The sequence below is a fragment of the Poromitra crassiceps genome, assembly GCF_964638095.1.
Source record: "Poromitra crassiceps genome assembly, chromosome: 12".
In the NCBI taxonomy this organism is placed as follows: Eukaryota; Metazoa; Chordata; class Actinopteri; order Beryciformes; family Melamphaidae; genus Poromitra; species Poromitra crassiceps.
This window is the reverse complement of record NC_139632.1, coordinates 31,899,536-31,922,069: the sequence shown is the minus strand read 5'-3', so window position 1 is coordinate 31,922,069 and position 22,534 is coordinate 31,899,536. Positions and strand designations below refer to the sequence as shown.

At 41.7% G+C, this 22,534-nt stretch overlaps 1 protein-coding gene across 1 annotated transcript; it reads left to right on the top strand.

The window, feature by feature from the left end:
- Window positions 1-990: 990 nt before the first annotated feature.
- LOC310786161 (afadin- and alpha-actinin-binding protein-like) lies at window positions 991-16,933 on the top strand (the record flags this gene model as incomplete). Its single annotated transcript, XM_083647334.1, has 13 exons — window positions 991-1,009; window positions 1,797-1,960; window positions 3,911-4,114; window positions 4,567-4,677; window positions 4,803-4,938; window positions 5,119-5,194; window positions 5,586-5,766; window positions 6,466-6,613; window positions 7,241-7,377; window positions 7,818-7,991; window positions 15,707-15,824; window positions 16,517-16,664; window positions 16,786-16,933. The coding sequence occupies 13 exons, from the start codon at window positions 991-993 to the stop codon at window positions 16,931-16,933; spliced, it is 1,764 nt and encodes a 587-aa protein (XP_083503460.1).
- Window positions 16,934-22,534: the final 5,601 nt, after the last annotated feature.

Genomic DNA, 22,534 nt, shown 5'->3' with positions numbered 1-22,534 from the left:
ATTAGGTGGGGGGGTATTTCATGACATGTTTTGCTTCCCAGGTGCACTGGATTTATTTGATCACTGAGCCGCCGTATCCGTGTGACTGCAATGTTGTTTGCTCGCCGCGTGCAAGCGGTGCACCATGATAGTGAGATCAAACACACCCTGCTGTAAATTCAGCACATGCTGTGGAAAGACTGCTTTTAAATGGTTGTTTCACACAGGAATATCATTTTAACACCCCCGCCTAAACTACTGGCTTCCGTAGGGAGATTATTATATCTTCGGATCTGCAATCGGACGTCGGGGACGGGTAGGAGAGCGTTTTGAACGCTCGACCCCCCCAATTTCCTTATGGAATTCTGTGTGACGCAAGGTCAGAGTGCATCACAGAGGAATGGAGAACAGCAGAACATATGGGGATAGCTGGGTCCCAACCTGTATAGTGGATCTTCTGTCACCATTGTACTACATAGTACCGGTATGTTTTATTTGGCATAAGTCTAATGTCTGCAATGAGTTTTACAAAAGTTCACAACAGTTCAAGCGTGTTAGACTACAATGCAATTGTATGTAATCTATTCTCATGTTCTCAAACCTCTCAGTCTCCAGACATATTCGGCTCATTGGGAACAGTGCAAGAAATCATGGATTGAGTCCACATCCTGGCAGAAGGCTCTATGAAAGTGTATTTTCTGTTTAGCATGTTGGCCGGTGACTGACTGGTTTGGCCATCCCTAATCTGCTCTCCTGACCCTCTGGTTCTTTAGGTTGTGGCGTGTCTCCCACACCCACACTGTGTGTCTCCCACACCCACACTGCGTGTCTCCCACACCCACACTGCGTGTCTCCCACACCCACACTGTGTGTCCGTCCATTCCCATCTCTGCTTGTAATCCAGACAGTGAATGGACGCTGCTAATCTGAGCCTCTATTTCAGGAACACACTGCGTAGATAGATCCTGTGTGTCTGGCACATGTAGTGGAGGATCCAGACACACAGCAACAATGCCAGAGTCTTCCCTTGGTGAGTAGATGTTATGCTTTTCAGATGTTTGAAGACCAATTAAACTATATGTATTAGACATGTTATTAACAGTTGCCTATTGTGATTTAAATATCTTAAAATGACACATAACCTTAACATGTCTCAAAATGAGGAAATGTGATTTTGCCATAAAGTGACTATGCTTATCCTTATTAGCTTTAGTTGAACTGAGTCACTGTGTCGTTCTCACTGCAGCCGTTGTGAGCAGGTTGTGAGCAGGCTGTGAGCAGGCTGTGAGCAGGCTGTGAGCAGGTTGTGAGCAGGTTGTGAGCAGGCTGTGAGCAGGCTGTGAGCAGGGGGAAAAAAATCTTCCCTTACAATCTTCTTCACTTATATCTTATTAACAAAGGCCTAGATATATATTTGACAAAGACATTTTCATGATGTTCTCCCATCATGGTACATGCTATGCTACATCATGGTACATGCTATGCTACATCATGGTACATGCTATGCGGGGCATTATATCATCCTGATGGTGTCTGATTTGTCTGGTTGTAAACACATTCTTGTGAACACAATAACTCAAAAACAAGACATGATAGATACTTGATACTTACACCACATGTGCCCTTTAGAGTAGATGATCTAACGAGTAAATTTCCCCAACGAGTAAACGAGTAAATTTCCTCACTGTGGGATTAATAAAGGCAATCAATCAATCAATCAATCAATCTGATGACATGTTGGAGCACTGTGCGATGCATACATTTGCATATGAATGAGGGGAAATGGCAGCTCAAGTGCTCTTTTTGTGTTGTTGCAGAAGTCAAGGACATTTCTGGCACTTCTTTGAAATGTAGGACGACTCCCTTGAGGCAGTTCAGCCAGTCAGCGCTGCTGTCGCTGCCAGTGCACAGAAAGCCCTACTTCCTCACTGCATTCTGCACAGAGGACAACATGCAGGAATGCCTGTCCCACATCAACCAGGTTGGTAAACTTACCTCTCTAGTAAGTAAGTAAGTAAGTACCGTAAGTACATTTTATTTGTATAGCACTTCTCACAGAGAAAAACTCACAAAGTGCTTCACAGGATTAGAAACAAAAACAACCAATCAATCAATAAATACAGGTAACAGTAAAATATAAAAAAGGCAACAACACAGGACTACCGGAAACAGGCAATGACAGAGGCTAGACAAAAGCCTGCCTAAACAGAAGCGTTTTTAGCTGCTGCTTAAAAATGCCCACAGAGGACGCAGCTCTGAGGTCGTGAGGAAGAGCGTTCCACAACCTAGGAGCTACAGACTCAAAGGCTCGGTCACCTTTGGTTTGGAGCCTGGTGCGGGGAACAACTAATAAGCTCTGGTCAGCAGACCTCAGTGACCTGCTGGGAACGTGAGTGTGGAGCAGATCACACAGATATGCAGGTGCTTGACCATGCAGGGCTCTATGTGAGCAGAATAACTTTCAACTGGATCCTGAGAGTAACTGGCAGCCAGTGTAAGGAGGCCAAGACCGGAGTAATGTGACAGTATCTACTCGACTTGGTCAGTAACCTGGCCGCGGCATTTTGAATCAGTTGGAGGCGGTCCAGAGAAGATTTAGCGAGGCCCGTGAAAAGAGAATTACAATAATCCAGCCTCGACGAAACAAAAGCATGAATAATCATTTCCAGCTCAGAGATACAACAGACTTGAGCTTTGCAATGTCAAAGATGGAAAAGATGGAAAAAACATGTACGGGACAGAGGCTTGATGTGCTTGTCAAAAAGCACGGCCTGATCAAAGATAATACCAAGGTTTCTCATGTTAGAGCGTACATTGGGATTTAGGGACCCAATACAGTTAGCCGCCTTAGCAGCAATGCTATCTGCAGCAACAACCAATACTTCTGTTTTCTCAGCATTTAGCTGAAGAAAGTTACTGGCCATCCAGTCCTTAATCGCAGACAATCAATCATGCAATACATTCAAACCATCAATACAGTCAGGATATAAAATGGCATAGCTGTGGCAAAACATAGACGGATGGAAGCTAAACTAAATGACTCCCAAGCACCACTGTTGCATCAAATGACTGAGCAAACACTATGTACTGTGTAAACACTGTACTGTGTAAACACTGTACTGTGTAAACACTGTGTACTGTATGACTGAGAAAACACCGTGTACTGTATGGCTGAGAAAACACTGTGTACTGTATGGCTGAGAAAACACTGTGTACTGTATGGCTGAGAAAACACTGTGTACTGTATGGCTGAGAAAACACTGTGTACTGTATGGCTGAGAAAACACTGTGTACTGTATGGCTGAGAAAACACTGTGTACTGTATGGCTGAGAAAACACTGTGTACTGTATGGCTGAGAAAACACTGTGTACTGTATGACTGAGAAAACACTGTGTACTGTATGACTGAGAAAACACTGTGTACTGTGTAAACACTGTGTACTGTATGACTGAGAAAACACTGTTTACTGTATGACTGAGAAAACACTGTGTACTATATGACTGAGAAAACACTGTGTACTGTATGGCTGAGAAAACACTGTGTACTGCATGACTGAGAAAACACTGTGTACTGTATGACTGAGAAAACACTGTGTACTGTGTAAACACTGTGTACTGTATGACTGAGAAAACACTGTGTACTATATGACTGAGAAAACACTGTGTACTGTATGGCTGACAAAACACTGTTTACTGTATGACTGAGAAAACACTGTGTACTGTATGACTGAGGAAACACTGTGTACTGTATGACTGAGAAAACACTGTGTACTGTATGGCTGAGAAAACACTGTGTACTGTATGGCTGAGAAAACACTGTGTACTGTGTAAACACTGTGTACTGTATGACTGAGAAAACACTGTGTACTGTATGGCAGGCAGCAGCTTGTAGCTGATCTAATGCTTCATATCCTTTTTCCTTGTTTTGCAGGAGTTTTCCTCCCTTGGCCTCCCACCAGTGAGGACTGAGTGTGGAGAGAGCTCGGAGCTGAATGTAGTGGCTGTGCTCAATAGCATGTTTGACCTGATTCAGCTGCACCGCAGAGGCCTGCGCACCTTGGAAGACATGGAAGTGGAACAGCTGAAGTCAAGCAGCAATGTGGATTACCTGCAGCTCACCAACACCCGGCTAAAGGTGACCCATCTACCCCATTTTTTCCCCTGTGTTCCTTGAGCAGAGGAGCAAGAACACTTCCACGCAGGCTAGAGAAAATGGAAAATGAATGGTGTAATTTGGGCAAATGTCCCTGTAAAACACGAAGTTGGGCAAGGTTATGTTTATAATGCATGTTTTCATTCCAATAAAGTATCCAAATAATAGAGTTTTTGTGCAGGGACCCTGCCACAACTAGGAACCAAAACTCCAATCAACCTCAAGCCCAATGTGGCCAAAAACAACAACCACAAAAACAACAGAAGAAGTACTGATTCAATAAAAAAAATAAAAATCTGTTGAACTCTAATCTCTTCCTATCAATACTGAAAAATAATTAATGTAATACAATTGTATTATATTATGTTCATTTCAGATAAACACGTTTTTATCAAGATTATATTTTGCTCACTCTGTCCATGCTGTTATGCTAGGAGCAACTTGAACTTTCTAAGAGAGAAAACACAGGACTTCTTGAGAGAGAACGTCAGCTACAGCTGAAAGTGAAGAGCTTGCAGAACTGCCTGAAAAATGAAAAAGACGAGGTAACGAGTCTTCTGTTCTTTAAATTGTATGACAAACACCTGAATCCCCACTCAGCTCTTTTTTGCCAGGGGAATGAGCATGGCAATTTGAACAGGAATGACTTCTTTCATCTCACCCTGGCCAGGTGCAAAAAGTTCAGAACATCGTCTCCAGCCGGGCCAGTCAGTACAACCATGACATGAAGAGGAAGGAACGGGAATTCAACAGACTGAAGGAGCGCCTCAATCAACTCCTGGTTGACAAAAAGGAGAAGAAACAAGGTTCATTTGTAAAGCCCTTATTCCTCATTCACTACACTAACATAACCTTTCACTACTTCAACTTACACTCATACCTTTAGACACAAGGTGGTTTCCAATGCCGCATTCCTTTTGGAACTAAACATTTTAAGTTATTTTATTTTTTATTTTTAAGTTATTATTCTCCAATTTTGCTTTCAGCCATTGAAGTGTTAAACTACATTGGTAGAGCTGATGGGAGGAGGAGCCTTTGGAAAACTGGAAGGACAGAGGCCAAGTAAGTTTCCTTTTTATGGCTGTATTGTCATGACATTAACCCATTGATATCTGATGCAGCATTTGTGTGTGTATCCCTTTAAGACCGCGAACCGCGTGACACGGTTCGCGGTCTTAAAGGGATACACACACAAATGAGGGATATACACGCAAATGCTGCATCAGGTATCAATGGGTTAAACAGACCCCCCCCCCATTACACTTGAGGTACTTTCATGTTTTCCTAAACTGAAACTGTAATTTTTAGCATCATAGGCTACTAACATGGTGGCACTCCATGTTAGTGGCACTGATGACATTATTAAGCCCAGTACACCCACCAGTACAGAGGGAAGAGTACCCAGTTCATTGTAATGGACGAACACACAGATGATTGTCTTTCTCGTCCGAAGGCATGAGGGGCAGATGTACAAGTCTCTGCTGAGCGACTATGAGACCCGGCAGAGAGAGCTGGTGCTGGAGAACGCAGAGCTGAGGAAAGTGTTGCAGCAGATGAGGAGAGACATCGTGTCCATTCTCAGTTCAAGGAAAGCAACTGTGAGAGGAGAGAAACATGAAGACGGAACACGACAGGTTGGACACGTGTTTCCCCCCCCCTCTCTCTCTCTCTCTTTTGCCTGGCTTCACAATATGCTGTATGACAGGGAGCCATGTGGACTTGCTTTATGTTTCATCTGTCAGCTCATTAGGCACTTCATAATGTCTAGTTTACATTAGGCACTTCATAAAAATGTCTAGTTTACATTAGGCACTTCATAATGTCTAGTTTACATTAGGCACCCCATAATGTCTAGTTTACATTAGGCACTCCATAATGTCTAGTTTACATTAGGCACTTCATAATGTCTAGTTTACATTAGGCACTTCATAATGTCTAGTTTACATTAGTCACTCCATAATGTCTAGTTTACATTAGGCACTCCATAATGTCTAGTTTACACATTAGGCACTTCATAATGTCTAGTTTACATTAGGCACTCCGGGCCCTCGGCCAGCATTTTTTTTAGCTCGCCCCCCTAAATGATCCTAAAAAAATGTTGATTGGTGATCTGCCTAAATGGCTCATAGAATAGACAAACTCAACAGCCACAATCTAAATGGACACATTGACTGACAGCTGACAATGATTCTCCACCCTGCCAACCCTATCTTGCTTTGTACTTATGTCTGACTGATGTACCAACAGTACATGCATTCATAGAATTCCCATTGTCATGTCAGGCTGAGTCATGTCATGTCAGGCTGAGTCATGTCATGTCATTGTCATGTCAGGCTGAGTCGGAGGAGGAAGAGGAAATGTTTGATTCCAGTAAGGAAAGCATAGAGCTGTCGTGTGTTCACGCCCGGGAGAAGCTGACCAATAGCATTCGCCTCCAGTGGAGAAGACTGAAGAGCCACGTGGAAAGACTGGACAGCCAAGGTAGTCTTCACACTCTGTCACTGTCTGAACTTAAATATTAAATGTTAAATTAAATATTAAATATAACAATGTGACTTTGCAGTTTGTGTGGGGGGGTCCATCATTTAGGATGCACGACCCCCCCCCCCCCCCCGCTTATTTCCCTTTATAGTGCTCAATTGGTAAAAGAGAGTGAAGCATTGATCAAGGAAGCTCATAGCAGCTGTCACAACCACCCAAGCATGCTAATATAATATATCACAACCAAGCATGCTAATATAATATATCACAACCAAGCATGCTAATATATCACAACCAAGCATGCTAATATATCACAACCAAGCATGCTAATATAATATATCACAACCAAGCATGCTAATATAATTGCCATTGTTTATTTATGGTGCCATGAATCAGCATTCACCTCTATTGTTCATTTGAGGAAAACATTTGCATAGAGCAGTCGCCATTAATTTCAAGGATTAGAGACATTATTTAAAACTCAGGTGAAATATCAAGATTGGTATTGAAATAAGTACTGTAATATATTGAAAGGAAAATGTTCATGTTTTTAATGATATTATTGACAGCAGCAAAAGGTAATCTATATCAGGAAGACAGATTCTTATAATACTTCTGGTTGTTTAGCATCTTTGGCGCAGATGGGCGAGAGGACCAACACTGACGCAGTTCCACGAGAGACTCACGAGGAAGAGATGGACAGGCTGAAGCTGGAGATTCAACAGTGCAAAGACTTTATTCACACACAACAGCAGCTACTGCAGGTATGCCCAGGATCGCACGCACGCACGCACGCACGCACACACACACACACACACACACACACACACACACACACACACACACACACACACACACACACACACACACACACACACACACACAGTGATGAGGGTGAAGAATCCAGAGGCCAGCCAGCTTGTGCTCCATGGTGCAATGAATAAATGATAACCCACCTTTTGAATATTCTAACATTACATAATAAGAAATGGAGTGAAAGAGTTGCAATTAGTGCCTCCTGAGCAGATTTATTTTAACGTTTAATTTATTTTCATGATTTATTGTTACATGTTTCCAGTTTCCCCTTTCTCTCAAGTACCCCCTGTAGTACCTCCACATACCCCTAGGGTTGGGAACCACTGCAACCAAGACCTTTGAAAAGGAATAAAAGGGCACACTCTTCCCTCTCTCTGGTCTCTTGCAGCAGCAGCTGAGCTCTCCGTTTGATGAGGAGACAGCGTCCCTGCTGAACGACTGCTACATGCTGGAGGAGAAGGAGCGCCTCAAAGACGAGTGGAAGACGCTGGAGGAACAGAGGAAGAACTTTGAGAAGGAGAGGAGGAACTTCACTGAAGCAGCCATAAGACTGAGCCATGAGGTGATTGTTTTTTCTCTTCGCAAATCATTTTCCAAAAATGGGTAACTATGAATTAAGTGGAATTTAGGCAATATTGTGACTTTTTACTCTTGACTTATTACTTAATTCACCATTATGTGCCAGGAATTGGTAGTAATTTAATCTCTGTTCAGTATTTAGTCCAGTGGTTCTCAAATACTTTCTCATGAAGGACCCCTAAACTGACAAAAATTATACCACGGACCCCCATTTAATAGGATTTTGTCCCACGCTCCCCCATATGATAATAAGATTGATGCTTTTATATATTTTATTACAGAAAGTTTATAAAACCCATGCCCAAAATAGTCATTGTGTTACTTGAATGGAATTGATGAATGAATGAATGGAATTATAGCGAAAATAGATGACCTCCCTTTTGGCTCGGGACCCCCTGGAACCCCCTCAAGGACCCCTGGGGGTCCCCGGACCCCCAGTGAATTTTAGTCGACTACAGTGAAGCTTGGCAGGTCATGCCTTCCTCTAACAATCCACAGTCGGTCAGAGTGTTACAGTAGCATGCTGTGTTACAGTAGCATGCAGTGTTACAGTAGCATGCTGTAGAGTTACAGTAGCATGCTGTAGAGTTACAGTAGCATGCTGTGTTACAGTAGCATGCTGTAGAGTTACAGTAGCATGCTGTGTTACAGTAGCATGCTGTAGAGCAGGGGTGGGCAACTATTTTTCATGGGGGGCCACATGAGAAATCCAGATTGTTGCCGGGGGCCGAACAAATATTGTCATGCCGTAATGGATGGGCAACTTTGATGATAGAGAGGGCCACAAAAAAAGTCCTCGCTACCAGATTTTGCTAAGGGCTGAACGGCGCCAGCGCGAACAAATTGGGGCATTTGAAGCCAGGTTTAGAGGAATAACTCATTTTAAATTAACAGTTGTGATGTCATTATTCAGTCTTAACCACCAATATTTGATCCTTTTCTCACTCACTCCTATGTCACCACACTCTCCCTGCAGGGCTTGAAATTAACTTTTTTCACCACCTGCCAATATGGCTGCTAGATTTTAAAGTTACCAGCCAATTAGAATTTCCACTATCCAAAATGTTTTTCTTGAAATAAACCAGAATATGAGTGGGTTAATTTAAGCATAAGTATCAGTAAGTGGCCGGGATTCTCAAAGCCTGTGTTGAGGGTCACACGAACATGCACTCTTGAAGCTAAATGAATCCAAAACCACCAATTAATTATTTAAATTTCTACCTCAATGTAGAACAGCCATTTCTTACACATGAGATTACTTTTGGCCTTTTAGTCATAAAGATTATTGAAAGATATTCCATATTCCAGACTGAAATGCTATAACAGAAGAATATTGGCCAGAATGACATGAACATTTGGACACTTATTCAGCGGGTATCTTGCATGTTGCATTCAGGTGCACTGTAAAAAATAAATAAAAAATGAAATATTTTTTTGCAATTCCATCGCGGGCCACACAGGGGGCCGTATGTTGCCCATGTGTGCTTTATAGTAACGTTCAGTCATAACTCATTTATAATTAAGCCCATAGTTAATGAACTACCGTAAATTCCGGACTATAAGCCGCACCTTTTTTCCCGTTTTTTGGCCTTTTTTGGCCCCTGCGGCTTATATAACGGTGCGGCTTATCTATGGATTTAAAAAAAAGAAAAAAGAAAATCTCTCTTTTTTAGCACTCTTTCTAACTATAAAGCCACTTCTGTTTTAATTTCCTCTCTTGCCCTCTTTTCACCACACTGTATGACACTGTATGACACTGTATGACACTGTATGACACTGTATGACACTGTGTGCACTGTAAATAACAACACAGGTGACAGGTGGTGTTGTGTTATGTTGTTTTGTTGAAATGTTAATAAATGGGAGCATTACATATGGTAATTAAACATTAAAACACAATAAAAAAAATAAAAAAAAATACCATTAAAACACCCGCGGCCTATAGTCCGGTGCGGCTTATATAAGAAAAAAATAGTCAACTTTGAAGGTGCGGCTTATACACCGGTGCGCCTTATAGTCCGGAATTTACGGTAATCATGTACAAAACACACACACAGTCACATATTTTATATACTGTATATGTTGTAAGCCTAATTTTTGCCATCACAGCTGCTTTTTACATGTATGGGATAATACAGGCTAATATACAAGGTATCCCAAGCTCTGAGTCATTATAAACTCAATTAGCTACAGAAGCTAATGTTCACATTCAGTCCTTGTATATTTCTCTCATGTGTTCATCATTCCTTTCCTCCTCTGTGTGTGTGTGTGTGTGTGTGATTGAGAAATGAGATGCAGGTGGTGTTCATCCTAATTGGCCTGGTCAGGTGTCAGATTGCTGCTGGCTGATTGGCTGGTGGAGAGCATTTAAGCCAGCTGATGCCATCCTGTCGCCCCTTGCGCTCCTCATTCCCAAAGATGATGGCTGCTGTGCTGACTGCTGTGTTCTGTCAGGTAGAAACTGTGTGTAGACCTACTTTAGTAGTTCTGCAGAACTTTATTAAGATGTGTCTTTATCTTGGTAGACCTGTGCAGTCTAAACTGTAAATAGTTACCTTCCAGATCTACACTTTTGTACACTGTAAATAACACTTACCCAAGTAGCAGAAAGTAGGGGGAGAAGCCCTTTAGTTTTTTGTAACATTTTCTCATGTTTATTTTGTAGGAGCTTATAGGTAAGAGCTGTGTCTTATTTAATCCATCATTTTCTTTTCTTAGGTAAATTTAAGGTTGGGGATTAGTTTGATTGGTTAGTTGTGTTAGGGCCATGCTGTGCTCTGAAACTAAACCTGCTACTTGTGAACTTGTGATGGTGGTTTGGCTGATCATCCTTGGGAGTGGGAAGAGTGGGGGCACTTTTGTGTTGCGGTCCGGTTCCCCGAGGCCGGTTCCTAACATAATTGGGTGCTCGTCTGCTTTTCTCATTCGTCAGCACGTCGTCTGTGAGTGTGTGTGTGTATATATATATTTTATGTTTGTCTGGTGGGCAGTCTTTGTGCAGGTGGTAAATGGTGTTAGTCAAGGTGCCTTTGCATGGAGCTGAGGAAGCTCATGGTGGTAAAGCTGGTGGAGATGTTTGTTGGAGGAGGAGCCGGTCAGAGGGGACCAGTAAGACTGAGGAGGGGCGTGACAAGGCAGGGCCGTCAGTAGCACCGTTTCTCCTCTTTCTGTGTAGACTGCTACCCAACAAGAGTCTCCGTACATAGACTTGCCTGTTACTCTGACTCCCAAGCCGTCTAAATCAGCGATACAGACGTATTTACAAGTGTCACAGAAACATTTCAAAGCCACATATTGAGAAGAGTTCATAGCTTCTCGACATCAGGGTTAGAAAGCTCGACGCTGCTCATAAATGCCTCTTTTCATCTGAAGCCTGCGCTGGTGATATTTTTTACCGAGCCTTTGGCCAGAGTGGCGCTGTTGAGCGCTCTGACGGCTGGGAGCTCTAACCTGGAAAAAATATCACCAGCACAGACTTCAGATGAAAAGAGGCATTTATGAGCAGCGTCAAGCTTTCTAACCCCGACGTCGAGAAGCTATGAACCCTTCTTCTCAATATGTGGCTTTGAAATGTTTCTGTGACACTTGTACATACGTCTGTATCACTGATTTAGACGGCTTGGGAGTCAGAGTCACAGGCAAGTCTATGTACGGAGACGGGACTCTTGTAGGGTAGCAGTCTACACAGAAAGAGGAGAAACGGTGCTACTGACGGCCCTGCCTTGTCACGCCCCTCCTCAGTCTTACTGGTCCCCTCTGACCAGCTCCTCCTCCAACAAACCTCTCTCCACCAGCTTTACCACCATGAGCTTCCTCAGCTCCATGCACACCATTTACCACCTGCACAAAGACTGCCCACCAGACATACATATATATATATATATATACATACACAGACGACGTGCTGACGAACAAGAAAAGCGGACGAGCCCCCAATTATGTTAGGAACCGGCCTCGGGGAACGGGACCGCAACACAAAAGTGCCCCCACTCTTCCCACTCCCAAGGATGATCAGCCAAACCACCATCACAAGTTCACAAGTCGCAGGTTTAGTTTCAGAGCACAGCATGGCCCCAACAACAAACTAATCCCCAACCATTAAACTTACCTAAGAAAAGGATGGATTAAATGAGACAGCTCTCACCTATAAGCTCCTACAAAATAAACATGAGAAAATGTTACAAAAAACTAAAGGGCTTCTCCCTCCTACTTTACTTGGGTAAGATGTTTGTGTACAAAAGTGTAGAGCTGGAAGTAGCTATTTACAGTGCACAGGTCCACTGAGATAACACATCTTAAGATTCTCCAGAACTAAGTAGGCCTACACAGTTCCTACCTGACAGAACACAGCAAAGAGTCATCATAGTTGGGAATTAGAAGTACAATGAGTGGAGTCATAGTTCAATTACACACTGAGGAAAGGAATGATGTGAACACATGACAGACTGAAACGGTTTAATTCTGTAGCTAATTAAGTTTTGAGTGATAGCCCCAAACATTATATTTCACCAACTTCCTGTTTCTGCACTGTTAAATGGTTTGGAGATGCCATCCCTCCACCCGATGATGGCTGCTCTACTGACCCTTTGGTCTGTCAAGTAGGAACTGTGTGTAGGCCTACTTTAGTAGTTCTTTAGAACTTGAAGATCTGTCCTTGTCTAGGTAGACTTGTGCAGTTTAAAATGTAAATAGCTACCTTCCAGATCTATACTTTTTTACACTAAATAACTCTTACCCAAGTACCAGAAAGTAGGAGGGAGAAGCCCTTTAGTTTTGTAACATTTTCTCATGTTTATTTTGTAGGAGCTTATGTGAGAGCTGTGTATTTTTTTTTTTTTAATCCATCCTTTTCTTAGGTAAGTTTAAGGTTGGCGATTAGTTTGATTTGTTGATGTTGGGGCCATGCTGTGCTCTGAAACTAAACCTGCGACTTGTGAACTTGTGATGGGAAGAGTGGGGGCACTTTTGTATTGCCGTCCCCTTCCCTCGTTAGTCAGCACGTCGTCTGAGTGTATATATATATATATATATATATATATATATATATTTTATATGTTTGTCTGGTGGGCAGTTTTTGTGCAGGTGGTAAATGGTGTTAGTCAAGGTGCCTTTGCATGGAGCTGAGGAAGCTCATGGTGGTAAAGCTGGTGGAGATGTTTGTTGGAGGAGGAGCCGGTCAGAGGGGACCAGTAAGACTGAGGAGGGGCGTGACAAGGCAGGGCCATCAGTAGCACAGTTTCTCCTTTCTGTGTAGACTATGCTACCCTACAAGAGTCCCGTCTCCGTACATAGACTTGCCTGTGACTCTGACTCCCAAGCCGTCTAAATCAGTGATACAGATGTATGTACAAGTGTCACAGAAACATTTCAAAGCCACATATTGAGAAGAGTTCATAGCTTCTCGATGTCGGGGTTAGAAAGCTTGACGCTGCTCATAAATGCCTCTTTTCATCTGAAGTCTGTGCTGGTGATATTTTTTCCGGGTTAGAGCTCTCAGCCGTCACAGCAGCGCCACTCTGGCCAAAGGCTCGGTAAAAAATATCACCAGCGCAGACTTCAGATGAAAAGAGGCATTTATGAGCAGCGTCAAGCTTTCTAACCCCGATGTCGAGAAGCTATGAACTCTTCTCAATATGTGGCTTTGAAATGTTTCTGTGACACTTGTAAATACGTCTGTATCGCTGATTTAGACGGCTTGGGAGTCAGAGTGACAGGCAAGTCTATGTACGGAGACTCTTGTAGGGTAGCAGTCTACACAGAAAGAGGAGAAACGGTGCTACTGACGGCCCTGCCTTGTCACGCCCCTCCTCAGTCTTACTGGTCCCCTCTGACTGGCTCCTCCTCCAACAAACATCTCCACCAGCTTTACCACCATGAGCTTCCTCAGCTCCATGCAAAGGCACCTTGACTAACACCATGTACCACCTGCACAAAGACTGCCCACCAGACAAACATAAAATATATATATACACACTCACAGACGACGTGCTGACGAATGAGAAAAGCAGACGAGCACCCAATTATGTTAGGAACCGGCCTCGGGGAACCGGACCGCAACACAAAAGTGCCCCCACTCTTCCCACTCCCAAGGATGATCAGCCAAACCACCATCACAAGTTCACAAGTAGCAGGTTTAGTTTCAGAGCACAGCATGGCCCCAACACAACTAACCAATCAAACTAATCCCCAACCTTAAATTTACCTAAGAAAAGAAAATGATGGATTAAATAAGAGACACAACTCTTACCTATAAGCTCCTACAAAATAAACATGAGAAAATGTTACAAAAAACTAAAGGGCTTCTCCCCCTACTTTCTGCTACTTGGGTAAGTGTTACTTGTGTACAAAAGTGTAGATCTGGAAGGTAACTATTTACAGTTTAGACTGCACAGGTCTACCAAGATAAAGACACATCTTAATAAAGTTCTGCAGAACTACTAAAGTAGGTCTACACACAGTTCCTACCTGACAGGACACAGCAGTCAGCACAGCAGCCATCATCGTTGGGAATGAGGAGATCAAGGGGCGACAGGATGGCATCAGCTGGCTTAAATGCTCTCCACCAGCCAATCAGCCAGCAGCAATCCAACACCTGACCAGGCCAATTAGGATGAACACCACCTGCATCTCATTTCTCAATCACACACACACAGAGGAGGAAACGAATTTCAAGCCCTGCAGGGAGAGTGTGGTGACATAGGAGTGAGTGAGAAAAGGATCAAATATTGGTGGTTAAGACTGAATAATGACATCACAACTGTTAATTTAAAATGAGTTATACCTCTAAACCTGGCTTCAAATGCCCCAATTTTTTCATGCCGTAACCCAGGGATGGGCAACTTTGATGATAGAGAGGGCCACAAAAAAATGTCCTCGCTACCAGATTTTGCTGAGGGCTGAACGGCGAGCTGTCTAACTTAACAACTTAACATTAACTAATTAATTTATTCATTTATTTGAGGGACAATCTATTTTTTACATTAACAATTTATTTGTTTATTTGAGGGACTTTGTTTTCTTTTTTTAGGGACAATGCACATTACTAAATTAGGCAGTGTTAATTTTCAACAGTCCCTTGGAACTCCAGTTAGAATTAGAACTGATCATAAATGTCACTTGACAGCTCAGTAATCCGCTCTGCCACTGTGTTGGCTGAAAGGCTGATGTCGCTTAAGTTACTTTTTTTTCTGGACAGACGATATAACATATAACAGAAGTGCAGTATTGGCCAGAATTACATGAACATTTGGGAACGTATTCAGCGGGTATCTTGCATGTTGCGTTCAGGTGCATTGTAAAAAAAAGAAAAAAAAATGCAATTGATTGATTGATTGAGTTCTTTATTGATAATGAACAACAGTATATACATATATACATACACAGGCCCACCATTATCAAAAGGATAAAAAAAAACGGCCGTGAGTTTGAGACCCCTGTTGTAGAGTGTTACAGTAGCATGCACCTTTGTGTTATTTGCACACACTGAAGAGTACATAAAAACACATGATATAAAATAGATAGGTGTACAGGGGATAAACCCAGGTAAGGTCTATATAGACCTGTATAAACAATCAAACCAGATGAGGTCAACATGCATAACAATAATGACAACTTTCCAATACAGTAGCAAAGCATTTTAGTCTTAAGTACGGTGTAGTGACTGCTTTTTAGATCACTTGAATCTGGTTTGACTTGCAGAGGAAGGCCTTCGAGGAAGACCGCGCCATATGGCTCAAACACCAGTTTTTAAACTTGACTCCATTTGCAGACCCAAAGAAAGTCCAGATGTCAAAGTCAAAAAGTGCCTTTTCAATATGTGAGTATCAACTCTTTACTTAGATGTACTGTTTATTCTTAACAATAATCAGAATGTTCCAAAGACCAAGTTGATTGTTGGATGGTAGGTGATCAGAACTGTTGCGTGTGTGAATGGTCCTGTATCTGTCACAACCTAATCCTGTCCTATCATATCATGTATATTTCTGTAAATTCACATCTGCTTCTTCAGTTTCACACATTGTTAGATTTATATTTATGTTTTCATAATGATCCCACTATTTCATACAGTATACATATTTCTATTTTTAACACTCTTATAACACTTGTATCTTTTATACATATACATACAATGTGTTTATACATACTTATATTTATATAGTAATATATTTATACATAGAATATATGTCTATCACTCATACCTACTGTACATATACAACAAATGTTTCATGCCTAATAACTAATCAATACTGCAGTTTAGACATTTCTGATGTCTGCAAGTAACAGCTGTGATGTTTGTAATTCAAATGTTCCCATACTTACACTTACAGTCTCCTTAACATGTTGAAAATGTTTTCTATTGTTACTATATTTATTGCTTTTATATGTGAGTTCAGTTGTGTATGATTATATTCTAAATTAATTTCCTTTTCCCTGCTGTATCCTGTCATTTCCCCACTAGTACACAGGGATCAACAACGTTTCATCTTTGTCTCATCTTGTGTTTAACAGCTGAACCAGAGGTTAGTGCAGCATCGACTCCACAACACTTTGACAAATCCCAGTCCGACGCCACTTTCTCCACGCCCAGATGTGCCCCGGTCAAATCACCATCTACGGCTGACTTGTATCACACACTTTGCCTTATCCCAGAAAACAGGTATCACTAGTTGCACAGTGATCTACGGCGCAAGATTTATGAACTATTAAAACCATAATAATATGTGAACGCATACATCTGATGTGTGTGTCTCTGACTGTGTATAAATTGTACCTTCCAGCCCAACCAAACCAAAGAGAAGGATTTCATGCACACAAGAATCGAGTGTCTTCCGTAACAGAGATGTTTCGGTCCGGCACAGACAGTGGAACGACAGAGAAGACCACAGGAGCCGCACAGCTAACGGGGAGAAGAACAGCTCTATATGAAGCAAAAAACTTGGATGAGTGGGATGGTGACAGGCCTTGCTGTTGAAACATTAAAGGCCATGTGTGGTGTCGCAGGAGGACACCGGAATGGGAAATGCCAAACACTTGAAGATACCTTGAGAAATTATTAAATGGTTATCAATAATGAAAGCAAAAAAAAAAAAAAAAAAAGGTTCAGACAAGCCCGCTGGTGTGATATTGGGTGCTGCGTTACTTGAGAGACAATTTATTAGTTTCTTTGTTTTTATTAGCTTACCGTACTTTTGTATTCTTAGATTTGGTGAAGGGTGTGTGTGTTTGTATGTATTTATTTATTCATTACCGTACATTTTTTGCAGCTTAACCATAGCTTATGGCTAGCATTTTCCTCTTACAGTAGTGCCACACTAGGCAATATTGTCGGAGATGTAGACATGCAACACATAATCACATTATTCATGTTTCCTGATAACATGATTGCTCCTTGGCCACTCTTGCACATAAATTGCCCAAAATGTTGCTGTTTGTATCACTGCCTTTTGAGTAATGTTATCATGGTAAATCTTTTGTGGGCTGGAACAATATTTTAGAATGTTAAATGCTGCTGTTACACTGAATGCAATAACAAACTGGGCACAATATACAGTATGTAGAAGTTACCACAGAATTGTGGTTAACAAACCATGTTACTTTCATTGACTTGTAACAATATACTGGTAATAGCTACATTTAGGCTAATAAGTCACATCAATGGGACGCATTAAGCTGTATGCTGTTGCGCTTAAAGGCGAAGACGTGTGAAGAACATCAATTGTATCGTGTAGCAAAATCCTGTCCTGTAGGTTAGACCACTCTGATCTGAACATGAAATCATGTCCTGTAGGGTAGACCACTCTGATCTGAACATGAAATCATGTCCTGTAGGGTAGACCACTCTGATCTGAACATGAATTCCTGTCCTGTAGGGTAGACCACTCTGATCTGAACATGAAATCATGTCCTGTAGGGTAGACCACTCTGATCTGAACATGAATTCCTGTCCTGTAGGTAAGACCACTCTGATCTGAACATGAATTCCTGTCCTGTAGGATAGACCACTCTGATCTGAACATGAAATCATGTCCTGTAGGGTAGACCACTCTGATCTGAACATGAATTCCTGTCCTGTAGGGTAGACCACTCTGATCTGAACATGAAATCCTGCCCTGTAGGGTAGACCACTCTGATCTGAACATGAATTCCTGTCCTGTAGGGTAGACCACTCTGATCTGAACATGAAATCCTGCCCTGTAGGGTAGACCACTCTGATCTGAACATGAAACTGCTCATTCAGCATTTTTCTTATGCCTATTAATGTGATTATTGTAGTGGCTTTATATTGATGGATGAAGATCATTCTTACAGTGCGATGGTAAAACGATGTATTTGAGACAATCTTGTTATACATATTTCAAACAGAAGTTTGAGTGGTTTTGTTATTTTCCAGTGAACTGAAAATGCATCTGTTGTCAGACAAATCAAGGGCATGAGATTGAAGGGAAGGTGACGACAGGCAGCAATGGGACGAAGAGAGGAAAGGACGATGGCTTTACAGAATTCAAAGGAAAGTGGGAGAAATGAGATGTGCAGAGAAACAGATTATTTATTTTATTTACTTTTTGAGTAGAGCGTGTAATGCTACATTGTCACAAATATGAGGCAGAAACAAGGCATCTGATTCAAAACTTCAGGGGTAAAGCAGCCTACACTTTGACCTAATAATTCTACAGAACTCAGGAGATCCACACTCCATACCAGTTGGTGGTGGTAATTCACGAATTCGTTGTTTGCCAACCCCCAATAAATCTCAAAAGAAGACATGATTAGCAGGCCGGAGCCATGTTTTTTTTTTTTTAGGCCGGAGCCATGTGGACAAAGAGCGTGGAAGGAAAGAGACGTCACTCCGGCCATTTTTGGAAACCGAATGTGCCTCGCAGTGGTCAGCTGCGGCAGCGCTGGCCCCTATAATCAGCCTCTCTAAACAGTAACTCAACGGGAGAACACTCTAAACTTCGGGGATTCACATCTTTTGCGGGCGTAGCCTACTGCAAATCTTCGTTTTTTTTTCTTCTGGTTTACGTGAAAGGAAGGAATGGGAGATACCAAGTCCAATCACCATACAGGTAAACCATAGATATAAATAGGGGAGTAAATACGAATTTTGGAATGAAAAAACGCATTTAAAAATATATACAAAAAATGAAAGTTGTATAACCCTCCCTAAAGCCAAAATAAAAAATAAGTCCCTCCCCAGTACTCAAAAAAATATTTGATACCCCTCCCCCTTTCTGCACCATACCCCCCCTCTCATAAATAACGAACAGTCCCTTAGGTCATTAGGGCAGGTTAAATAGGCAAAAATAAAATGGCAAATTATTGGCCAAAATGAGTGAACACAGGTTCAGCACCACGGAGAGCTCCATTCGTTAGCCACTGATGGAGCTCACCTGAGTGGAGGAGAGAGGAGAGGCTGCATGCCAACTATAATGAGTGCTCAAATAGCAAATCAGAATCTAATCAGCACTATAGTAAGAATGTTAAACCTCTTCCTCACATACTTGTACTTACAGGGTAATTTGTGGCGCGTATTCTAAAGCGTTACGCAAATATTACATATAGCCTAATGATCACACATTATAATCTCAATTAATACAGGAAAAATAGTTATATCATTATGCTAATATTTCGAAAGAGGGATTTTGCTATAGCCTAAGCTCCCTGAAGATTCCAAGATCATGCTTTTCCTCTCTTTATTATTTTTTGTATCACTTGACACTACAGAGCCGTTGAGGAAACAGTTATAGCAACACAATCATTTGTTGAGAGTGAGGGTGAGGTTGGCAATTAGTGGGTGAGAAGATGTGTGAGCTAAGTAGAAGGTGCGATGCCAGAACTCCAGCCTCCTGGAGGTGTCATGCAATAATCTTCAGCTGATTTAGGAGCAGCTTCCCTGGCTAATAAGCAATCTGTAGCCACTGAGATATGACAGAAATAAAAACCCCGCTAGCGTCGGAGCATTATTCCCAGGAGCTCCTTTGTATATTGTACACTAATTTGCATATCCCTTGAACATGACCATTTTAGGCAGAAAACCAAATATGACTAAGACAGGATAAGTGTCATCCCTTGGATAGGCCTACTCTACGTGGTAAACAATGTTTGCGGATGCCTTGTCAGCACAGCCAACAAGATTACAAAGCGTGTGTCTCGTGCTTTTCTGAGCCATGAAATTAAATCGCTTAAAAACCTTTCGTTAGTTTCCAGCATTGTCAGATTGTTGCAGCACTTTTGGGAATGATGGGAGAATCTTTCCCATCATCAGTGATATACTGATGATATATTATATGTATGTATGTATATATATATATATTTATATATATATATATACATACATAAAGGGAAAGTGGGCAATCTCTGTCTGTCTATTTGTTTTTGTGCCACTGATGATGTCATAGGTGATGTCATAAGAGCAAGATGATGTCATAGATGATGTCATATCATCAGTACTACTGATGATATATAATATATTTGCATGTTTCATATTGGACTAATGTGTGTCCTGTCTTTGCAATCCAGAGAGTTACGGTCACCCTAAACTGTGATAGTGCAAACATATATTTATTTTCCTCAAAATGTCAACAGCCACTGCATACAGTAGTGCACTCTGTGCTAACCCTCGCCCTGCCAGGCCTTAGCAGTGTGCCAGGGATATTTTCATGTCTGGTAAACACTGTCCTCTAGTGCTCAAACTCAAACACACACTAACACGCACACACACAGACACACACACACACACACACACACACACACACACACACACACACACACACACACACACACACACACACACACACACACACACACACACACACACAATATACACAGACACTAAGACATACCAGAGAATTGCGCACCCTCTGTTGCCAATGCAAGAGCGAGAATATACAAGGTTGCAACCTCAGTATATTTTTTTCATTGACTTTTTAATGTTTCAAAATTAGATTTTACTTGGCTCCAAAAGCCATATGCAGCATATCAGAGAATGTAGAAGGAGGTTAATTGCCAAGACTCTATATTATGTCCATTATGGAAAAGGTTATTAATGCTTAATTTACATACAGTGCCATCTTTAGGGGGGGACAAATCTCCCAAAACATTTTGTAGTAGCAGGTTGCTGTTTTTTGAAATGGTGGATTTTCAGTTACCATGACCTTTTGTCATGATACTGAATAAATACTATATATATATATATATATATCATATATATATGATACTGTATATACCACCCATCAGCAACTTTTCTCTTCCACTGTTTCCCCAGTTTGTGCAGCTGCTGTCATAAGAGGCCATATAAACATGTTGAACTCCTGTTATACAAAACATGCTGTCATTACATTTTGGATATTAGCTCTATCAATTGTGAACATGATGCATTTACTTCATGAATTGTATGTTTTGAGTCTATCTATGTATCTATGTATCGATCGATCTATCTATCTATCTATCTATCCACTAATATAGAGTGATAGCTCTAGCTGCCTACATGATCAGCTCTCCTCACATGGCTGATAGTCTCTCTAATGACACGGCCCAATCAGAGTGAGCAACAGTGAAACGGAGGGGACGGCCTCTTCCTGCTCCTCCAAATGAGCTGATCTATCATTGGCTAATGCTATTCCTGCTCCGCCAAATGAGCTGCTCTATCATTGGCTAATGCTATTCCTGCTCCTCCAAATGAGCTGCTCTATCATTGGCTAATGCTGTTCCTGCTCCTCCAAATGAGCTGCTCTATCATTGGCTAATGCTTTCTGTGCCAGTTGGATTCACCTGGCGATGTCATGTCAGCACAAGGTCAGCATGGCCTCGGTGTCCTCGGCTGTCTGCGGCAGGTCACTCTCCACGTCGGACCAGAACACATCTGCAATCAGCCTGTCAAGCAGCACTTTAAAAACCCGCAGGATATTAGACATGTGAATGGAACATAATGACATCATTATAATGTGCTCATCCTGTTCAGCCTTTGATGGCCATGTCTTTCCTCTGCAATTCAACACCATCTGGCTAAACCAGCACAGGGAGGTGAGGTGGAGTCACAAAGTAGTTAGGACATCACTCTTTGGTTAGGGTGCAATCATTGTCTTTGGCTATAGTGACACATCCCATTTGCTATGACTCAGGGTTCCCACACCTACATCAAAATCAAGGACTTTCCAGGCCCAATTTCCTCAAATTCAAGGACCCAATACGACCTAGTTTGAGAGACAGGGATCAAGGTTCATCACTGTTACAACACTGAGAATGTTTATGAGAACTAACAGCTTTACAGAAGCTCACAGACAACGATTAAAAAGAGAGAGAGAGGCTTGAATGTGTGAACACTTCTCAAATGTGCTGTGTTACACTTTTATTTATATATATATATATATATATATATATATATATATATATATATATATATATATATATATATATATATATATATTTATACAACAGGTAGTTCCGGCCGAGCAATTTGATTGGACAAGAGGGATCTTACGAGTGCCTATATTTCACGATAATGCACTGGCGCTTCACTGTGTGTAG